Source organism: Manis pentadactyla, chromosome 2 (assembly GCF_030020395.1).
Source record: "Manis pentadactyla isolate mManPen7 chromosome 2, mManPen7.hap1, whole genome shotgun sequence".
In the NCBI taxonomy this organism is placed as follows: Eukaryota; Metazoa; Chordata; class Mammalia; order Pholidota; family Manidae; genus Manis; species Manis pentadactyla.
The window spans coordinates 78,662,864-78,683,032 of record NC_080020.1 but is presented as its reverse complement, the minus strand read 5'-3'; the positions used below and the strand labels follow the sequence as shown (position 1 = coordinate 78,683,032).

The window sequence follows — 20,169 nt, the reverse complement described above, 5'->3', positions numbered from 1 at the left end:
TGGAGTTTCTGGGAGGACAAGATGAGAATATATAGGATATGTCCTATGCACTCAGTAATTATTATTGATAATTACTATTGTCATACCATTTGGGAAAGATTATGTGAGTATAGGAACATACATTTTATCACCCTGAATAGTGTAGGAAGATGTGGAGGCAAAATTCCAGCTGCCACAGAATTACATAGTCAATAATAAGTTGCCTTTACTACACTTGGCAGAAGAAATGGACAAGCGTTAGGCTGATGATCTTAGTGCCCAAGAATCTATACTTATTCTTAGAATGTGATTTTTGCTGGTGCTGGTGTTGGAGAGAGAGAAGTCAATGATCTCACGATCCTAAAGAGAACCAAGTAGGGCTAGTGGTCACTGGTACAGTTATCGCAGTTCTTTCTAGCCATGCCTGTTCTGATGATCACTGCATTCATTCAGCTTCATGGCAGGTCTGTTCTGATTGCCTAGGGATTTACTCAGTGAAATAGTTTGAATATGATCTCTGGAAACCAACTATGTGTCATCAATTTAAAGACTTCGGTTTTTATTAAAGGAGATACACTATTTTCTTTATAAAATAATAGATTCCCTTTGCACTCATCTGATAAAATTGTGGGTGATAGCCCTCATTAAATGAACTCTTAGTAAAGGATATGTAAGATTATAATGGTTCAAATTCTATAAACTAAAGGATAGCAATGTAAGCCAAAAGTTAATGTTTACAGAGTTAGCCAACAAACTATGTTTATGGCTTCTTTTTTAAATGTAGTGTATGCTGTTCTATATGAAACTGTAGTAGAACAATATCTTGATGATTAACTATAATTTTCTCTCAAGTTATGCAGATATTTTGATTGAGAGGGAAGTGTTAATGCAGAAGTACATTCATCTAGTTCAGATCGTAGAGACAGAAAAAGTTGCAGCTAACCAACTCCGGCATCAACTTGAAGATCAAGATACAGAAATCGAAAGGCTTAAATCAGAGGTATGTCCCACTTGATTGATTCCTTCTCATTGTTTCATGTTTATTGTCATCTCTTCATGATTACTTAAGCCTCTCAGGGCAAAATTTAATCCCAAACTTAGTTCCTCTGCCAACATGTACACGGCCGGGCTATTGACCTACATTAGAAATGAATCTAACATCTATGTTAGGATTAGGTAAATACGTTACAATAAGATGTCAGGATGATACATTATTTTTTAATTACTTGTGCTCCTGATCAGATATTCAAGTTGACTATAATATTTAACTGTTTTCAGATTGACTCTTGCAGTAATGATAATTGTGAGTCAGCCATAGATTTAACTAAAGTCCAAAATGATAACTGAGGAAGGACCAAAAACAAATTCAGAAAGACTTTGTCTAGATCTGAGTCCTACTTCCTCCCTTCTAGAATTTTGAAAAACATGTTTGAGTTAACATATAAGATATTTGCTAGGGTGCCCTTTTTCCTGAAGTTGGAATTCCTGCCTCCCTTCACTTCTTCTTAGACCCTCCGAGTGTGAACTGCTTAGGCCCTGCACCTGCAGGTGGTGTGACTGATGCTGAGTGAGAGCGGAAGGCGGTTGTGAAATCTGTGGCCCTGGTGGTTCTCCTCCTCTCCGGAGGGCCTCTATCTGTATATACAGAAACGTGGATGTACCTTTCCTTGCTGTCCTGTCATTCCTCGTGGGAAGTGGTGAAGAACTGAAGAGGAATGCAGATTCCCCCCTCTGTCTAACTAGAGGTGCATTTGCATCTTCTTAGCTTCAAAGAGAAGACTAGGGCAGAATGAAACCTACTACTAATTGTGTCCTTGTTGACAGAACAGTTCAGCCTCCTCAGTCTAGATAACTTTCTTGTCCCTTTTATTGTGCTTGGACAACATTTTTCTCTTTGTTTCCTCACACCTTCCTTTAGAAACACTTTGGGAATCCTGGGAGAGGTTTCCATCTGCTGCCTGTGTCCATCACCTCCAGTGTACTGGGCACGGGTATAGGCTGATTCTGACTGGGATCTGATTGCTCTCCAGGAATAAGTTGCAGACCATGTTCACCATGTCATTAGTGTTGTTAACTTCCTGATTCAGGCCTGAAATCTGATAGAGTGAAAACAACAACAGAAAACTTAACAAACCTGCATTTTAAAAGACTATATCAGGCACTATAATTTAAAACAAGATTATTGTGTTCTTCTTTGCCACACTAAGCTAGAGCAGATGCGTGTCTGCTAAGGGAAAGAGGTTGGCATTTACTCTATGAGAGAAACTCAGCAGTGCCCCCCAGTATTTACTTGTGTGTGCTTATGTATCTTCTCTATGTTCTATTTTAGTCTGAATATAGATTGCCAGAAAATGGCAAGATGTGTATTTGGTATAGAGGGCAAAATGTTAAGACAGTTCAGAGGAGGAATTATGTCTCTTCACTTTTTAAGTGCTTGCTTGTTAGCCTGCAATGGAGTGGAGGCCTAGTAAGTTTTATTACTAAGTATAGTTGAGAGGCCACCTGGTCTCAAGTTGCCTCCTGTAGGTCACAGAGCTGACCTAGAGATGTAAAAAGATCCCTGGCTGTTTCAATCTTTTCTCTTTTCGCCTTTCCTTGGCTAGCTTGACCAACCCCAGGGCTCGGAGGTTCCCTGTGCAGTCACCATTTTCCCAGGGAGATCTGTATGTCTGCTGTACTGTGTGTACTTGGAAGGCTGCAGGCTGCTGAGGGTCATTGTAATTGGAGACCACAGGGCATTACAGGAAGCTGCCCTTGGGCAAGGTGGTTGCTTATGTGCCTCAGCCCCAGAAAATGACCTGGTCATCACTGACAGTCAGGGCCAAGTTTTGGGCTGACATTTCTCCTAACGCTGATCCCAGTTCACACTTTCCACAGTCATTTCTTATAAACACTTCTGTTAGCAACATACACAAACAGGCTTGGCATGAAGTTCATTCTTCCCCTGCCTCAGCACTGATGGAAGAGGGATGCATAAAAAGTGAATGTTTCCTCAGACTCACAAATACAGAGAACAAATTGGCAGTTGCCAGAGGGGAGGAGAATGGGGGCATAGGCGAGAAAGGCAAAGGGGAATAGGAGGTAAACTTCCACTTATAAAACATAATTAAGTCATGGGGATGTAAAGACAGCATAGGCAATGTACTCAATAATAATGTGATAACTTTGCATGGTGACAGGTGGTAACTAGGCTTATCTCATAGTGTATTTAAGTGTCGAATCACTATGTTGTACACGTGAAACTAATAATATTTTAGGTGAATTATACATAAAAAAAAATGAAAGTTTCCCTAGTATCTTATTTTGTAAGTATCTTATTTGCCCTGTAGGCATAACTTTCTATAGGTTATTGACTATAATCCATTATTTCCCAAACCATGAAACAGACCAATTTTGTGTTACAGATTATCGCCCTTAATAAAACCAAGGAACGAATGAGGCCTTATCAAAGTAATCAAGAAGATGAAGATCCAGACATCAAGAAGATTAAAAAGGTAGGATACATGGCAACCAAGTATCTGTTCTGTAGTGATGTATTTGCCACCCTGACCCTGAGCTGAGAACAACCTTAGTGTTTCTCTTCTAATGGCTCTCAGACTTGCCCATCGGCAGTGAGGGCTGCTGCTCTGGAGGGAGAAGTTTCAGCTTGAGATTTCTTTCCAGTTCTGGGAACCCCCTTTTGCACTCTGTGGGAAGGATATCAAAACCAGACATTAAGATAACAGTGTTCTCCATTTTGGTTAATTAAATGCTGTTGAACTCTGATTTTGTGCTTCTTTCATATTTGGGCAGGGACTATTGAAATTACATTTCAAAAATATTTCTTTTAGCTTTAGTCTTCAGTGCTTATTTAGAAAAGATTATTTTTTAACATGTGAGAAGACTGAGCAAATCAATACATCTGCTCAGATTTTTTTTTGTTTCTTTCTTGTTTAACATCAACATAATCATCAAATCTTTCCATCTTACCATCATTTATTGCTGTATAACTTTTGTGATTAATCAGACACTGGCACTCACTCTAATCTACTGTTTGATTTATGTCATCTAGATTTTAAGTTCCATAATCTTAATTATCCTGTGTAAATCACTTACTCAATTTTGTTAATCTCATGTGCAAAGCTTCACAGTTAAAAAATTCTTCTTGGATGCACACCTTGAAATCTTTATTTCTTATTTCTTTCTTATTCCTGTTTTTTTTATGTTCAATAATTATTTATTCCCCTTTAATTATAACAAAACTTTAAATATTGGTCAGAATTTGAAATAAAAATGCTTTTTAGGACTAAATGGCAATGTTTTCAGTTTTCTAGAAATAAAAAAGTAAAAACCATTCCTTTCTTAGAATTTAAAAAATTTTTTATTGAATTTGGTTTATGTATTGCATTACAAGATTAATGCTATTACCTTTCTTTTAATAGTATGAAGTTGCATGTAAACAAGGGTATCAATGCAATACAATTTTTAGTTCTGTTGTAGAAACTGGTTTGTTAGTAAGTGAAGCAGCTTTTGCTCAGCAGGCAATTCCTGCCCAAGTAAATGGAAAGGTTTTATTTAATACCAAATCCATTTAAGCTGATTTTTAAAAATATTTCTGTTAAGTGGAAGAATGATAAAATAAGTAATTAAAATTTTTTTCTACCTTCCTATTTCTTAATAGAAGTAATTTAAAAAAAAACTATTTTTAAGCTCATTAAATAGGTTTTGAAATTAACTTTATTGTCCTTTATGCCCCAAATCAACCTAATGTCTGTGTGGAAAAGAGTGTTTAAAATGAATTAGTTCCTCCATTCTTATCTTGGTAAACAAATAATTTTAAACTTCAAGACACCAAAGATCAAAATTGATTATATTTCACAGAAGCTTTCCATTAGGTTTCTGCAAATAATATGCATATAATTTTTCCCATACAATTTTATTAAAATCTGGTTAATTTTTATTGCTTGAAGTATGGCAGTTGTTTGAACATTTATAGTCTGCTGATAACATTAGTAGGTAAATGAGAGAATTTTAAACATTGCAAAAAAAAAGATGATACTTTAGACCATTTGGGTGAATAGTATGGAAAAAATAAAAAGTATAGGAATGTGTTAGATAGGTAATGATACTAAAAGAGATTTTATAGTTATTTAATGTTTTCAATTATATGTGAATTTGCAACCTGCTTTGTTGTTGAATCTTCCACTAGATATAACAAACCCTAATAAATATCATATACTTTTTAATATTTATAAAGTACTTCAGGGTTTTGTTTTTGTTTTTTTGTGGGTATTTTTTTGGTCTGTTATTTTATAGATGAGGAAATGGGGCACCAGAGTTCAAGGTTACCCAGCAGGTTAGTGTCAGAGCCTTTGGGTTAAGGGTTATAATATATACCTGTATGCTTAGCACCCAACATTTACCTGGCCATTTAAAGGATGCTCGTTAAATAGTTGTTGGCTGAAATGCACAGGCCAGTGCACTTTCTCAGGTTTGCCTGTTATTTTCCGAATCTTTCCTAGGAAACTCAGATCAGTTTTAGAGGCTGTCATGTTTTCTACAAAGTTGATTTTTAATTATATTTCATGTTTCTTTTTACAAAATAATCACTATTGTACATTGTTAACAAGTGTTTTGCCCATGTGGCTAGGAAAAAGAATCCTTACAGTTTACACAAAGCAGGTAAAAGAATGCCAAGTCTGGTTGCAGCTTTCCTGTGTGACTTACAATGAAATTTAATTTACTCATTGCCAAAAGGGAGGGGTCAGATGAGCTGATGTCTAGCAATTGTTTTTTAAGCTTAATTTTAAAAAACCCTCAACAACAGCAAATCAAATAACATGACTTAAAAATGGGCAAAGGACTTGAAACCATGTACACATGAAAAGATGCTCAGCATCACTAAGCATCAGAGAAATACAAATCAAAATCACAATGCAATATCACCTCACACCCATTAGGATGACTACTATAAAATAAGAAAAAAAACCCAGAAAATAACAAGTGTTGATGAAGATGTAGAGAAATTAGAGAAATTGGAACCCTTGTGAACTGTTGGCAGAATTGTTAAATGGTTCAACCACTCTGGAAAACAGTACGGTCATTCCTCAAAAATTAAAAATAGGGTTACCATATGATCTAGCAATCCTACTGCTGGGTATATATTGAAAAGAATTGAAAGTAGGGTGTTGAAGAGATATTTGCACACCCATGTTCACTGCAGCATTATTCATAATAAGCAAGAGGTAGAAGTGACCCAAATACCCATCAGCAATGAAAGGATAAACAAATGTAATACTTATATAAAATGAAATAGTCAGCCTTAAAAAGGAAGGAAATCCTGGCACATGGTTCAATGTGGATGAACCTTGATGACATTATATCATGTGAAATAAGTCAGTCACAAAAAGACAGGAATGTATGATTACACTTACAGGAGGCATCTAAAGTAGTCAAACTCACAGAAACAGAAAGTAAAATGGTGGTTCTCAGGGGCTGAGGGGGAAGTGGGGAGTTGTTCAATGGGTATAGAGTTTCAGTTTTCCAAGACAAAAAGTTCTGGAGATCTGTTGTATGACAAATTTACTTAGCTCTATTGAACTATACACTTAAAATGGTTAACATGGTAAATTTTATGTTGTACTTTTTTTTACCACAATTTAAAAAAATTTTTTAATATAATTTTATATTGTTAAAAAACCTCCGACTTGTTCCTTTCCTGAAATGTTAATAACTATATAGGTACTATTATTATATTCTGGTATCATATAGGCAGGCCAAAAGAGCATAAGCTATGGAAAAACTTGTAAAGTTGAGAAAAATACTATTTTTCATCTTTTTTCTGCTATATGGGAAAAGCCTGCCATTATTATTCTAGTGGTGGGGCCATTAGTGCATCAATAAAATAGCCATGTTTTATATGGTACAGGATGAAAACCCTGAAGAAAGCCAGTCTCACACCTCCTGAGATACCTTTTTTTGTTGTTGTTGTAGGTTCAGAGCTTCATGCGAGGCTGGTTGTGTAGAAGGAAATGGAAGACCATTGTGCAGGATTACATTTGTTCTCCTCATGCAGAAAGTATGAGGAAGAGAAACCAGATTGTGTTCACCATGGTTGAGGCCGAATCAGAATATGTTCACCAGCTCTGCATACTGGTCAATGGCTTCCTCCGGCCCCTGCGGATGGCCGCCAGCTCCAAAAAGCCACCCATCAGCCACGATGATGTCAGCAGTATTTTTCTCAACAGGTTTGTCTTGGCAAATCCTAAAAAGTCATGTGAAAAACGCTTTTGTATTTCTTAACAGAACTTTTACTTTAGTCTTAAAAGAATAGGTATTAGAAATTCACCTTTATGGCTTTATGATACTAAAAATGAGAAGACCATCATTTGTGTTTAATTATCAGTCCAAATTTACATATTTTATCTTGAATCTTGGCATCTAGTTTTCTGTTTTTCTTCTCCATTTGACTATATATATTCTTCTCTATATTTTCTTGTGACTGTGTGTGTGTGTGTGTGTGGGTTTGGGTGTATGTTGGGGGAAGATAACCTCCTTGATAAACTGAGAGAAATGGAGTCATTCATGGGTCTTTATATGTAATTTATGCAGAAGTATTTTAGAAAGAGCAAAAACTGACTGGGAACCTGAGAATCTCTAGTACATTTATTTGCTCAGTAAACTTCTTTGGTATCCTTACTGCTGATTCATCAGTGAGCAAAGCAGACAATCCCTGCCTTCATGGAACTTAAATTTTAATGTGAGAAGACAATGAATAGTGAATAAGGAAATTATGTATGTAAAATAGTATATGGTGATGAGTACTATGGAAAAAAATAAAGGGAAGGAGAAAAGAGGGAAAGGAGGTGCTTGGGTAAGATTTTAGTTATTTGTTTTTGAGTAGATAATGCATTAATATGCTTCAAAAATCAAAATAATGTGAAAACATCAAACAGCAGCCAGAAGTCTCATGTTTATCATTGTCTCTGCCTACCCCATTTCCCCACTTCCCCACTTCCTGCATGTAACCATTTTCATTAGTTTCTTAAATATCGTGCCAGTGTTTCTTGATATAGATCCAATCAAATATAAATTTCAAGTCTTATTCTCTCCTTCTTACGCAAAAGGTAATGTACTTTAATATGTACTTCGATATATCCTGGTCATCTTTCTATATTGATATCTAAAGAGCATTATTCTTCCTTTAAAAAAAAACTAGTTGGTATATTATATTATTTTATGTGAATGTGCCATAGTTTTCCTATAGCCAGTGTTCAGGAAGGCCTCAAATATATGTTAACATTTGAGCAAGACTTGAAGTTGGGGAGGGAGCAAACCATGTGGCTTGATGTGGGAAGAGATACAGACAGCAGAGACTGCCTGCAAAGGGCCTAGGGCTAGAGCAGGCCTGGCTCGCTTGCTGGAGGAACTGGCATGGTCTGTGTGGCTAAATGGGGATGTCAGAGAGGTAACAGTGGGACACTGCAAAGATGATTGCTTCTACTGTAAATGAGATGGGAGACATTGGTGGGGTTTTAAGGAGAGAAGTAGCATGATATGGCTCTTGTTTTAAAAGCTTGCTCTAATTTCTCTATTGAGAATAGACTCTAAGGAGATCAGTTTGGTGACTATCTCAATGAACCAGGACAGAGATGATTGTATCAGGGAGGCTTGTTAGGAGGCTATTGCAATAATCTAAGCAAGAGATGATTGCAATGGGGGTAATTCTAAGTGGTTGGATTCTGGGTGTATTTTTAACATAGATCCAATAAAATCTGTTAATGAGTGTGATGTGGGTTTTGAGGGAAAGTCCAACATTTTTGGCCTGAACAGCTAGAAGGATGGAGTTCCCGGGGAACAGTGAGGCAAGAACAAGTTTGGGGGAAAAGATAAAAGAATTTTTTCTCAGATCTGTCAATCATGAGGTGCTATTAGTTATCCAAAAAGAGAAATCAAGTGAGCAGGAATTGGATCTTAGTCTGGAGTACAGGGTAGGAGTCTGGACTGGAAATAGAAATTTGGGACATCGTATGGATAGGACTTAATGCTGTTGGTCTGAATGAGATTACCAACAGAGTGAGTACAGATGAATGAAAGATGGGGAACGAGGACTGAGCCCTGGCATATTTCAACATTAGGGGTTGGGAAGATGAAGAAGAGCCAGCCGAGGAGAGTGAAGATCAGTTAGGGTTGTAGGATTAAAAACCAGGAGAATGGCTTGTCCTGGAAATTAAGGCAAGAAAGAATGAACAGCTATATCAAAAAGGTCAAATAAAATGATAATTGAGAACTGGCCATGGGTTTAACAATGTGGAGCTTATTGGTAACTTTGATGAGGGACCAAATCCTGATTGGAGGGGACTTAAGAGAAAAGGGGGCTTCAGAATTGGAGAGAGTTGGTATAAAACTCATGCAAGAGGGGGTGGCTATAAAGAGGAGCAGAGAAACAGAATGGCACCTGGAGGTTAATACAGATGTATAAATACGCCTGCATTTGTGTGTGTGTATATATGTGGCTACTGTGATAATCTAAACAAGAGATGATTATAATGGAGGTAGTTCTAAATAGCTGGATTCTGGGTGTATTTTTAATACAGATCCAGTGAAATTTGTTGATGAGTTTGAAATCTATTTTGTTCATGGACCATTTGGAAATAGTAAGGACTTCCCATCAATGTGTCTTATAATAGAATTTGACTCATAATAAAACAAAATATGTCACTGACATGAATAATTCTGTAATTGATTGTGTTGATGTGTTAGTTCAGAAAAGGCTTCAAAGGCTTATTCCTCACTAGGTTAGTCCTAGTGAGGAGAAAGCAAAAGTTACTTTGGTAAACACCCTTCTTGAAACTTTTAGAAATTTGGATCTCTTATTTATGCATAGTCCTCATTTTAGTATCCTGTGTAGGCTCCATCCTTTTCAAAAGATTCTTTTACATTTCTGTCTTGGTTATGTTAGGAGTGGTTACAGTAGAGTCCTGTTGAACCTTTGCATGAATTTTTCCCCCCATCTCCTTCTTTCAAGACTCATTTTAGTGAAAGAGAGCCTATTCCCTGAGTTGTCATCGGGAATCAAATCTGAAGAGAAAAGATATCATAACTAGAATTTTCTGACTATAAGTTGAAGTGCTACATTCTGACAGCAGAAAGCTATTTTTATTATTAATTGATAAAGAAAGCTATATGATAATGATTTGGGGCTTACTGTCTTCCAATATTTGAAGCTTAGCTCAGAATTTCTGTCAGTTTTTGAGGTTGTCTGAAAGATAAAGTGCTTTATGGAGCTAGCATAATCCATGTTATTATTGCGCACACAATTTGGAGGCCCTAGGAGACATGCATATTATGTATTTATTAAGGCATTAAGGACTAAGTGGACTTCTTTAACAAATAAAGGCTTCGCAGTAACTAAATCATCTATTTTCCATTTTTTATAGTGAAACAATTATGTTTCTTCATGAAATATTTCATCAAGGACTGAAGGCAAGAATAGCTAACTGGCCTACTCTAATTTTAGGTAAGTGCATACTTTAGAGAGATAAGGCTTTCTGTTAATATGGCTACAATTAGAGTAAAATAACTTCCACCTTATCCAGCCTAAGCTGCCTGACCTTCCCTGTTGACCTGTGAGCTTTCTTAGGCACTGGAAATCTATCTCATTAACCTTTCAACCCTTTCCCTGGCCTGTTGTGGTGCTAGAGTCAGGCTTTGCCCGGGTGCATTCTGCCTGACCAGTCATTCAGGCATCTGGACTGAGGCCCACCCATAAGTGACATCTGGTGCTGGGGGCCACTCTGCCAGTGCTGTTGAGTGAACACAGTCTCCCTGTCCATTGGGTACTGTGCCAAGCACCAAGAGAAACTGCCATGTTTACTTCTTCTTTCCAGCTGATCTGTTTGATATTTTGCTCCCCATGCTGAACATTTATCAAGAATTTGTGCGTAATCACCAGTACAGCCTCCAGGTGCTCGCCAATTGTAAGCAAAACAGAGATTTTGACAAACTCTTAAAACAGTACGAAGCCAACCCTGCCTGTGAAGGGAGGATGCTGGAAACATTCCTCACCTACCCAATGTTTCAGGTAAGTCATCTGGGGTGCATCCTGTAGTCATCAGGTCCACCAGGGCCTCGCAGAGACCTAGTGTGACCCGAGTGAGATGTGCAAGAGATCCCCCTTAGGGATCATGGCACAAGCACATCGTCTGTCATCTCGAGCTCAGCTCTGAGATAAAATCATTCTTGTATAGTCTATGTAATAAAACCAGGCATTTTAGAGACAATTAAATCAGGAATGAGTTTTTGAAAAGCAGCACAGTTTTCTCTTTACAGAAAGATTCCACACAGCCTTCTTCCATGGAGTCTCCTCCTCCAGCATGTTTAAAAATATTATTAGGTATACAGAAATAGGATGCTGTGCAAATGTTCCAGTGTATGCTGGTTGCATAAAAGGTTCCTGGGGAGTGGAGCAACTGCTGGGAAAGTCTTTGCTTTCCCGCCCCTCCTCTCTGCCCTGTTGTGACTGCTGTTGTCCCCCGTGCTGTGCCTGGAGCTGTGGCGAGCAAAAGCAGGACCTCCCGGGTGGCAGAGGCTGTCAAGGCTTAGGAGCCAGAGGCACTGGCTGGCCCTGGGGACTCCTGCCCGTTGTAGGGTTGCTGCCGTGAGCTGGGGCTTGTCCTGAGGTTCTCTTCTTGGGATTAGAACAATCTAAGGGTTCAAGTATACTTGTTTTCATTCCTATATCTAGGGCTTTACCATTAATAGCTCTTGAGTGAGAACTGCAGAGGCCAAAATGTGAATTGAATCTCCTGTTCTTTTCAGAAGTGTAGATTCTGTTCTTTTGGAAAGGCATTGAGTGTTCCCATTGTGGAATTTACAGGGCTTCTGGCCAGGCCTCCAAACTGTCATGTGGTAAACCAATTCCCCAAATCATGTGTGTTAGGGTTTCTGTGGAGAGCTTTGTCCCTCTGAACAGGCATCTCCGACCCCCACTGATCATTTTGTAGCCTCAGAAAGAAAGATTGCTCTGGTTCATAATTGTCTGTCTTAAAGTTTGTCGATCTGGCTTGAAATCCTAGAAGTCACCAAAGAAGTTTAGTAAGATTTTTAAAAGCCAAAAGGATGCATTTGAAACATTTAAGTATTATAAAACTTTATAATGTTATTGTGGGTTTTTTTCTTTCTTTATTTTTATACTCAAGATCTTTATTGATTTAACTGTAACAGCAATGTTACTGTGTTTTTTCATGGAACTGAATTGAGAACTCTTTGCCTCTCTGAGGAAATATTTCACAAGCAAAACTTCAAAGCAAAAAAATTTTTCTTTTTTTTAAACATACAAAACTGTAATTTAAAATCTTATTTACAGTGAAAAAATTTTTAAGTAGTGTTATGTTCTGTGATTCTATTTGAATCTCTCATAATTACCTTTAGGTTATGATTAGCATCCTAAATTATATCTGTTCAGCAACCCCAAGTCAGGTAAGTATTAAAGGTAGAGTTGTGACAGACACATGGAATATTGAGAGGGGTGCTGAGCTCCCTTTCTGACAGTCTATTAATGCCTTTCCAAGTGCTATTTAATTCCCATTGGTGTGATTCTCTCAGAGTTTTAAAATGGAGGACTGCATTTACACTTTAGATAAGATGTATGAACACAGTATAATATAGGGCCTTGGAAAAACCTTTGGAGTTCTTTAAAATGTTCAGATACTCTTCCACCATGTTTGCCCTCTTCCCCCTGGACTTTAAGCCCAATAGCAAGGACTTGGCATTTTGACTGACCCCAGGGAATTCCCATAAGGTCAGACAAGACCATCGGACTGGGGATCTTCAGGACACCTGGACGTCTTGCTCGCCCTTCAGTCATAATATTGGGGAAAATAACTGAACCAAGCTGAATCTCTGTTTCTTGCCCCCAAAGCTGAGGCAACTGAGCTTATTTTACCTCCCAGGGCTTTAGCTTTCTGACTGTGTGATCCTAGGAAACAAGACTGGTTCTGCCAGTTGGTGTTGGGTAACTACATGGTGCAAGGAGCCTGGGCCTCCCCTCCCGAGACTATGGTGGTCCCAAACCCTAGAATTTAGCTGAAGGATCAGATATTGAAGTTCCCTGGCTTCGTCCAGACCGGGTTAACCAAAGGCTTCAGCTATGAGAACCACTACTCTGGGAAAAGCCTCAAACTTGAAGAATTTAGCCAGAATTGGTCCAACTGCAAGAAATGTGCAAATCAAAAAAGCACTGAAATTGAAGGAGCTCTTAGTGTGTTTGCATCTCATAGCTTTTTAACAGACAGAGAAAGGGAATCAGCAGAGTTTGCTGTCCAATTATCTTGTTCACTGTCTTGTTGTATCTCTCCTCCTGCTTTCTCTCTAAGAGTGACCGTATGGAACATTTCAGGGCAATTGCCCTTTGTTGAAGCTTGGAGGTTCTTTCTTACTAGGTTCAGTCTGTCCTTCTTCCCTTTTGGTCCTTTCATAAGAGGTGAAATAGACACGAAAGCGTTTGCTCCCAGGTGGCCCAGATGGACCTACTTCCTGTGCATGCACTGTGGTAGGAGTGGTACTTCTGCATTTCAGCCTTTCTTTGGCCTAGGCTGGAAACCTTAGGGTGAGGCGGGCGCCTACACTTTTTTTCTACAGGACAACAGTGGAAGAGGTGACCCTAGTTCATACTAGCAAGGGGCATCTGCCCAGACTTTTTCTTAAGGCAGAGGTTGGTGTGGGGCAGGGGAAGAAAGGGAGGTGATTGGCGGCTTTTAACCTGTATATGCACAGGAGAGAAAAGTGTTATATTCTATCTCTTTCTAATGGGCCCTTTGTTGAGGGAGTTGATTGTTGCTGTCAGTGAACTATGTTGAACTATGGAAACTTGAAGGAATTTATAGAATTTGGATGATCACTAAGTTTATCCTCAGCTGAACTATCAGTGTTGCGAAGAAATTTGTTATGGAAAACAATGCAGTCAGTAACAATTTGTATTTAGCAAGGACAGTGACTTGGCTGGTACTGTTTAAATTGACTTCAGCTGCTCCTATGTCCACAGGTAAGCCGTTCATGAAATCTGTCCTGACAAGAACAGTGCTGTTAGATGTTCTCCAGAAAGTATCCACTTGCTGCTAACCCCCTATTTACTGTAATGGGAGAGCAAGTGAATTGATGTCTATAAAATGACAAGTACTCTTCCATAATTGAAAGCAGAATTATGATTCCTTTAGACAGGACTTGCTATGATTTTTGGCCTCTTTGGAAACAGATTTATAATTAGCTCTTGAATATACAGATGAGCTCTTTGGAGAGCTGTCCGTTTCTCTGCAAGAACATCCTTTGCCTGCTTTTTGGCAGCTTCAGGCTTGTTTGTTCCTCCACCAGAAAGTGGAAAGGGCCAGTTACTAAATTTCAAATCTATCCACTTGAATCTTAGCCAAGGAGCTCTCTGAAATAGATTTAATTAATGGAGGAGGATCATAAAGCTATTGACTAAACTTGGTTTTGTGGGTTTTCAGCACATTATAAGTAGTCAGGCTCTCCCACTCCTGTCTTCTTTGTTATGAAAAATTGAGTACATTAGCTGTTGATTGCCTTGATTTTCTTGTAGAAGTAATTTAGAAGCAAACTGTTATCAATCATGGCATTGTACAGAAGGGATATTTGAAAGCATACTGAGCTCAGGGGCCTTCACCAAGTGGGATGGCCCTGCAGGCCATCTTAGTGAGAAGTTTATGGGATGGAGAGATAGGAAACGTCCTCCACACGTCTCCTGAGGGAGGGGTCTCCTGTGCCCCACCTGCCTAAAAGGAGGTCTGCCTTTCCCAAACCTTGACTTGATGACATTCCCTAGGACACAACCCCAGAGTATTAGCTGCAGATAGATGACCTGTGCTGAAGGCTCTGCCCTTGGTGCCTATGTATAAGTGTGGCTACATTAGTAAACAACAAATATTAGCAAATAACCCAGTGAAGGCTACCACCTGCATGAAAGCAAAAGCAGATCTGTGGCTAGAGCCGCCAACGCTTCAGGACAGCATGGAAGGACTTACCCATGGGGCCCTGGAAGCTGTTTTACTTTCTGCATTCTCAGAGGTCCTCTCAAGTTTGGAGTGAGACCCTAGTACCTGCAGTGGGTTTGTGCACTGGTCAGAACTGGGCTCATGGCTGGCTCTGCCATTAACTATGAGACCACCTCAGACAAGTTACCAAACCTTCACACTTTGTTTCCATATCTCTATAAAATGGGGAAGTAATCCTTATGTTGCTGGAATATTAGGTCCACAGGCAAACCTTGCACTCCAATGCAATCCGTAGTAGGCAGTGTTACGGTAGCTGTGGTTCATGTTATTAAAATTAAAACCATTGCATCCGCTTTCTAAAAATTTTTAGTTTATAAGCCAATAAAAAATAAATATGCTTGATCATATAACTTGAGTTAAATCTCTCTGTGGTCTATTAAGACCTTCATAGGGTTGGTGGAGTTTCTGCCTTTGACAGAATTCAGATAGTCTGTTCATTAACAAGTACACAAATAAATAATCTAATTAAGCAATACTTTTTACTGCTAGAAGGATGACTTGAGGTAAAGTAGGATCAGAATGTAATAAGGCTGAATGTGTCTTCTTCTCCCAAGTTTAAATTCTTAAAGAGAACATTGCTGTAGTATTATCGATTTTTAAAAAATTTTGTAAACAGGCAAATATATCTAAAATGCAGACTCAAGTGACTTGGTGATAGCTATATCTGTTCCCCTATGAACCAATGTTCAAATGTTATGATTAAGAAATATATGATTATATTAAAAATCTACAGAAAAATTGTTTCCTTGTAGCATAATACTTTATTACTCACTTATGCGGTCTTGATGAAGTGTATGTGTGAAGTTTGGAGCATAGTTCATTTGAAATGTACTTCTTAAAAAAACGTATTTGTAAAACTGTGAATCAAAACTGTAAAAGTCAAGATGAGTTTCTGGGAGGCGCTGATAGCATAGCAGGGAGTGTCTCAGTGTTGCTCATCCTGACTCTGCTCACGCTGGTCTTTGCATTTAGATCCCCAGGTATATCATCACACTTCATGAACTCCTAGCTCATACGCCCCATGAACATGTGGAGAGGAAAAGTCTGGAGTTTGCAAAATCAAAGCTAGAAGAACTGTCTAGGTATGTGGAGCACATATAATAAAGGCTTGATATGGGAAAGCAGCAAGTTGATTTCTGTGGAAACCTACATATGTCCAGGGAACACGAAATGAGATGTAGTCCAGCTTCACAGATTCCCCTGAGTACTCAATGCTAGCTGTTGAGTTGATACTTAATCAGCACCCACATTGATTTTAACCAAGAAAAGAAGACATCTTTGAAGATGTTTTATAGATTCAATTACATGTGACTTTAAGTAATTGAGATGTTCACATTTCTTCCAATGTCATAGAAAGACAATTTTTAGTTGTATTTTTGTATTCATATTTGGCAAGAAGCTAGAAAATGTCTATTTTGTATTTATCAGTGACTTTGGTATTTCAGGCAGTTCTCTACATCTGTGTTTCTCTAGCTTATATGGGATAAATACTATAAAAATTCTGAATTTACTCCACTTCTAAGAAATGGCATCCTAATTTCAGTGAAGGGAGCTGTTCATAAAGTAACATGTTTTGCTGTTGCATTTACAAACAGCAGTCTCAGGTGCTCCTTGATTGCTGACCCACTCAGCATTTACTGTTAACCTTGCTTCAGGTCATGACTTGGTGAAGCCTGGATGTGCAGTTTGCATCCCCTACAACCCTAGTTAAATTGATCCAAGTTCAAGACCTACCTTCGCAGATGGAGCTTTTCTTTGCCTACCTGCTAGGGCAATAGAAAATATCTGTGCTGTGATCCTCTCTGTGTTGTGTCTGACAGGGTAATGCATGATGAAGTGAGTGACACTGAGAACATAAGGAAGAACCTTGCAATAGAAAGAATGATCGTAGAGGGCTGTGATATTTTGCTGGACACCAGTCAAACTTTCATCCGCCAAGGTAGGTCCTTGTTAACAACTTATTAGATCCACCGTGTAAGTGACCTCTGTGACTGTCACATTACCACTGGCAGACCCAGGAAAGCATTTTGCAGCAGGCTTGATTTAGCTGTGTGATTGACAGTGTTCATGCAGGACATTCCCATGGCCTTGACCGAGGCTGTGAAGGCCCACTTTTGTGCTGTTTCTTTTCAGGGGCCATGAAAAACAGCAACACAATAATAGTAAAGCATCAGTGGGACAATAAATTACATTCTGACTGGACTCTCCTCCTCAGTGGACCGGACATTCTCTACAGCTCCAAGGAGGACAGATCGGTCTGGCCGATTGGAATGGCAGTGCCAGGTGGTGACGACATCCAGGCAAAGGCCCAGGAGAAACTTGCATTACTCAAAGCCCTTTCACATAGCAGTGGGGACAATGTCCGAAGTGAAAACAGCTGCCTCTTGTTCCCATTTTTCATCAGCACTTCTGGATCAGCCCCACATGATATGATTTGATTCAACTGGTAACTCCAGTTGCCAGATGAAATGTCTCACAACTCACCCCAGCCCCACTTTGATAATGGTGAAGGTATCTTGTTTGTGAGATGCGTGTTGGGGGCATCACCTAGTAAATGAAGCTTCTGAAGAGTTGAAGATATTTGTGCCAGAAACTGTGAGAAATAACAGACTAACAGTACATATTCCTCCTTGGCTCTCATTCCAAAGTGCACGAAGTAAAACACATCCCAGGTTCTTTTTAAGTGCTTAGGTGTTCTGAGGGAGGGGAGCATGCTCCCTGGAGTTTATTCAAGGTGATATATTGCACACATTTTGGTTTTGAACTTGGTGAGGGGTGGCACATAAATTTGGAATTGGAATTAACTATTAATGTCATTTCTGCTTATCAGGTGCCATTATCATTTGAAGACATTGCATTTCTGTTGCCTAACCAAAATATGCTGCTTCAAGTATTCTGTTTTACCTCATCAAACAAGACATTATTCATGCTGTGTACATTAATTATTGCACAGAATACTTAAAAAATTTAACACATGTTGTTCTATTCTCTCTTATTTACAAGGAGAGAAATCACACATATGTTAAAGTTTGGAAGTACATTTTAGGAAATGATACCTTTCTCATTTTTGGCTTTCAATATTAATTTTTCTGTAAATAATCATGGAATATAACGCTAGTACCTTCAGGCCTTCCTAAGGCCCCATTTATTCCTTCTCACAGGCTGTGTCCTCATACTGGCTTCCTGCCTCCCCAGCAGTTGCCTGTGTCTGTGCCTTTATATGCGCTGTCCCCAGCCTCATGGCCAGAATGCCTTTATCCACCTTTTTTGTGCCTATGGAAGGTCTGCTTGTCTTACCGGGCTCAGGTCAGATACCTCTGAGGAGCCTTTCAAAATTTCCTCCCCATTATCCTCTCTTTTTTCCTCCAGTTGGAATGAATTTACCTTCTTCCTCATTTCCAAGGTCTTTTGTTCCTGGTGCATGTATTTCATTCTCTTGTGTATTATAGGTACTTGTTTGCATGCTTCTCTCTCCTAGTAATCATAGCTCCTAAGGGCAGTGTTTATGAATCCTCTATTGCCTAACACCCTGTTTTCCATTATGGAACCTGGAAAATGGGGTGTGGATTGAATGGAATTGCTTGTTCAATTGCAGTTTTGATTGTAAGGTGTCTTATTTTGTATTTTTCTTGTATTTGGAGTTCACTGAAAAATACTTACTAATTACCTTGAGCTTTATAATATGTGAGAATGAAAACCAAAGTTTGTATAACTAGTATTCCATCTCTGAAAGGACTTTTCATTGCAAAGTATTGTTATGCATAAACATTTAATCTATTTCTACAAACAGAAACTGTTTTAATCTAATATGAAAAACTATGGGTGGAAAATTCTCAAAGCTTGAATATATTGAATAAGTCATATTTTCTTTCATTATACTTGGAGGAAAAACAATCATTAGCCACCTCTCCCTTTGATTTATGTCCAATGGCATTTATTGCTTGTTCTCTGCCACATGTTTAAGGCACTTCTGTCAGCTATTAATATATCTGATGTTATTATTGTATTGATGTGATGCAATGATTTGCCTTTCAGCAATATTTTTCTGTATTGTTTGGTTTGGTTGGTCTGTTAGAATTATACAATAAAGGTGGTTTAAAAAGTCAGCCCTTAATCTGGAAAAGTAGAAAGTGATCCAATTATGGACACTTTGGGAAATTTGCATTGCTTTGCTTTGGTTGCTCCTATTACCACTTTTACTAAATACCCTTCACAGGCTTTAAAACCCATTGAAAAGTGTTTTTTTTTTTTAACACTTAAGTTTTGAGGGATTACATTTTCTTGATTTATCTCTAATTGTATGCAAGTATTCGTGTTATTTACTTTTAGGGATGCTATGAGGTCTGTTTTAGCATATGTGTGTGTGTGTGTGTGTGTGTGTGTATGTATGCATGTGTGTGGTTTCAATCTTAAATGAATTTTAATTCTCAAGACTAGAAAAAATACATTATCCAGGTCATTTGAAAGGCCTCAGAATAGCAACCGCCCATCTTGAATGTCCACCCATGGGAACTGAGTGATTGAAATAACAGAAGTTTTACTGTAAATTAATTCCTAATTATAAGATAGTTCATGAGTTGAATGCAAGGGACTGTATTTTAGCAGTGATCTGATATTGTCATTTATTTTCCAAAATCTATTCAAAGTTTGTTGAACAAATATATAATGTCTGAGGCAATAACAGGAAGACAATATAGACATGTCCCTGGAGGTCAAATTCTATCTCCTCTACTTCCTTGCTGTGTAATATTGGGCAGTTCACCCAACATCTCTGCCTCTGTGTCCTCTCCTTAGTTGGAGTTGGTTGTAGCACCTGTCTTTTAGGGTGGTTGTGAAGATTGAATAGCTAATGCTCACGAACGCATCTAGGCTGGTGCCTGTGAGATTATGATGCAGACTTTAAAAACCAAATCCAGATTTTGAAATGAGTTTCTATTTCCAGTAACAGGAAGTATATATGGATATTATTAGAAGATAAAGGCACTCTAAATTGATAGTTGGGGCAAAACTCGTTCTGCATAGTCAACACTGTTTTGTGGAAATGTGAATCAGAAAAATGAAAAAAGGTAACTGAATTCAGAGGGAAATGCATGGAGAATAAGGAATGGGCTTCTCTGGTACCTTAATCATTACATTACCCCAG

At 38.4% G+C, this 20,169-nt stretch overlaps 1 protein-coding gene across 3 annotated transcripts in view; it reads left to right on the top strand.

The window, feature by feature from the left end:
- Positions 1-20,169, top strand: part of RASGRF2 (Ras protein specific guanine nucleotide releasing factor 2) — a 222,706-nt gene that overhangs the window by 85,839 nt on the left and 116,698 nt on the right. For 2 of the 3 annotated variants that reach the window (XM_036914178.2, XM_036914177.2), the window contains exons 3-9: positions 832-979; positions 3,384-3,473; positions 6,952-7,205; positions 10,398-10,477; positions 10,848-11,041; positions 15,999-16,108; positions 16,847-16,965. In XM_036914178.2, coding sequence (XP_036770073.2) covers positions 832-979; positions 3,384-3,473; positions 6,952-7,205; positions 10,398-10,477; positions 10,848-11,041; positions 15,999-16,108; positions 16,847-16,965 — 995 coding nt within the window. The remainder of the gene's footprint in view (positions 1-831; positions 980-3,383; positions 3,474-6,951; positions 7,206-10,397; positions 10,478-10,847; positions 11,042-15,998; positions 16,109-16,846; positions 16,966-20,169) is intronic. The other variant, XM_036914180.2, reaches the window with a different exon arrangement.